Source organism: Crocodylus porosus, unplaced genomic scaffold (assembly GCF_001723895.1).
Source record: "Crocodylus porosus isolate Cpor-Errol unplaced genomic scaffold, CroPor_comp1, whole genome shotgun sequence".
In the NCBI taxonomy this organism is placed as follows: Eukaryota; Metazoa; Chordata; order Crocodylia; family Crocodylidae; genus Crocodylus; species Crocodylus porosus.
The window spans coordinates 44,659,058-44,660,788 of NW_017728943.1; the positions used below are offsets into that span (position 1 = coordinate 44,659,058).

The following is a 1,731-nucleotide window of genomic DNA, read 5'->3' on the forward strand; positions in this document are numbered from 1 at the left end:
TCGTTGGTCTGGGCTGGGCTGTAGTTGTGGGTGCTGTTTGGTCTGGCAGTCTGATGTTTCCTCCGCCCTCATCTTCCCCTTCCCCCGATGAGCCTAGTTTAAAGCCCGCCGGAGGAGGTCCGCCAACCTAGAAGAGAACAGATGCTTACCTTTAGGGGAAAGGTGGAGCCCATCCCATCCCAGCATGTCTCTCATCGTGATGTGCCGGTCATGGCTGAGGAAGCCAAAGCCCTCCTTCTGTGACTTGAAATAATTTTGCTATTTAGAAGAGTGCTCCAAATCATGTACAATATAAAGTCAATGTGCATGTTTAATTATTGAAAGTTAGCAAGAGTTATGCCACTTACCTTCCAACTTCAGTTCTAATTTTTTTGTTATGTCTAGAAAAATTTCCAGAGGCTGAGCCTTATGCAATTATGGAATCCTTCAGTGTTGTTTCAAAGGATGTTTTTAGGACCCTTGTTCTGAATAACTACATAAGGTAAATGTTTTTGAGTCCTTTCTGAATGAATTGTTCTCAAGGAGATTTTTTTTCTATGACTATAGTTTTTTACTTTACAATTTATTTTATTGCTGTAGGTGTGATGGTAGAGACCTGACTTCTCTCAGAAATATCAGCTGTGAAGTGAACACGTTTAATATGCTCCATGGGTCTGCATTATTTCAGAGAGGTCAAACGCAGGTAACATTTTGTAATAATAGAAATTGGAGAGAGTTGTCAAACTGGAAGTTTCCACTAAGTAATCAAATAATTATGTGAAAACCCCTGTCATACTCACCAGTTTGTATTAACTATCCTGCATACTGTCCTACACACTTTACTTGCAACCAGCCTGCATTAACTATCATGTACACTATTTACTTTCAATTTAAAAATTGTTGGGTACTTTTAGAAAAGGCTATGCAGAACAAAACTGTTCACCAAGCAGTAGAGACTTAAAAATCACTACCAAATATACTTGATTAGAAAAAGATTCCATTAAACAGAATCCTGTAACATCTAAATCTATGAAGAAGACTCAATAACCAACCTCATGGGCGTATCCACGCATGCAAGCGTGTATGCTTGCAGCAGCTCAAATAGAAGTGGTGCAAATTTCAGCCTGAGCTTTTTGCCTCAGTGCACATGCTCGGACATGCACTTTGTTGTGGAGCAAATTGTGCTACTGGGGGCAAAATAACCCTGCCTGGCTCCTCTTGGATCTGCAGCCAGGGGGAGCCAACACCTGTGCAGTCCTCAGCAGTATAAAAAGCTGCCCTGTCCTGGCCCCAACAGTACAAAAACCTGCCCTGGCAAGTAGTTCAAGGCTACTTGCTCTCAGGTGCTTCTGGGACCCAGCCAATTGGTAGCTGGGGACACTACCCCTTGTACCAGCTGGACTGCTGAAGCAGCCCTGAATGTTCCTTGCACCTTTTATCCACTGCAGCAGTCTGGCAGTGGGGGCTGCTGCTTGGCTGTGACCTGCTGCACACCTGCCAGACCCAAATGAGGCGTCTGCCCCTTTGGGCCAGCTGCCAGTGGACTGTGGCTGCAGGGTAGGCCTTAGTGCAGCACTATTGCCGTGTGTGCCCCTGCCCAGCCATCTGGTCAGCTATCGCCCAGAAGATGTCCCAAGTGTGGTGGCCTGCTTTGAACTGTCAAATATGTCCTCCTGGCTCCAACTGGCCAGGAGGTCAGCCACAGCCAGCTGAGTCCAAGATGCCAGCTCTGAGCAGGCAGGGTCCTGCCAC

The 1,731-nt window shown here is 45.9% G+C and overlaps 1 protein-coding gene across 2 annotated transcripts in view; it reads left to right on the top strand.

The window, feature by feature from the left end:
- The window catches only part of PNPT1 (polyribonucleotide nucleotidyltransferase 1), a 47,462-nt gene that overhangs the window by 16,816 nt on the left and 28,915 nt on the right, over positions 1-1,731 (top strand). For both annotated transcript variants that reach the window (XM_019549255.1, XM_019549256.1), the window contains exons 12-13: positions 385-481; positions 580-682. In XM_019549255.1, the coding sequence (XP_019404800.1) occupies positions 385-481; positions 580-682 (200 nt within the window). The remainder of the gene's footprint in view (positions 1-384; positions 482-579; positions 683-1,731) is intronic.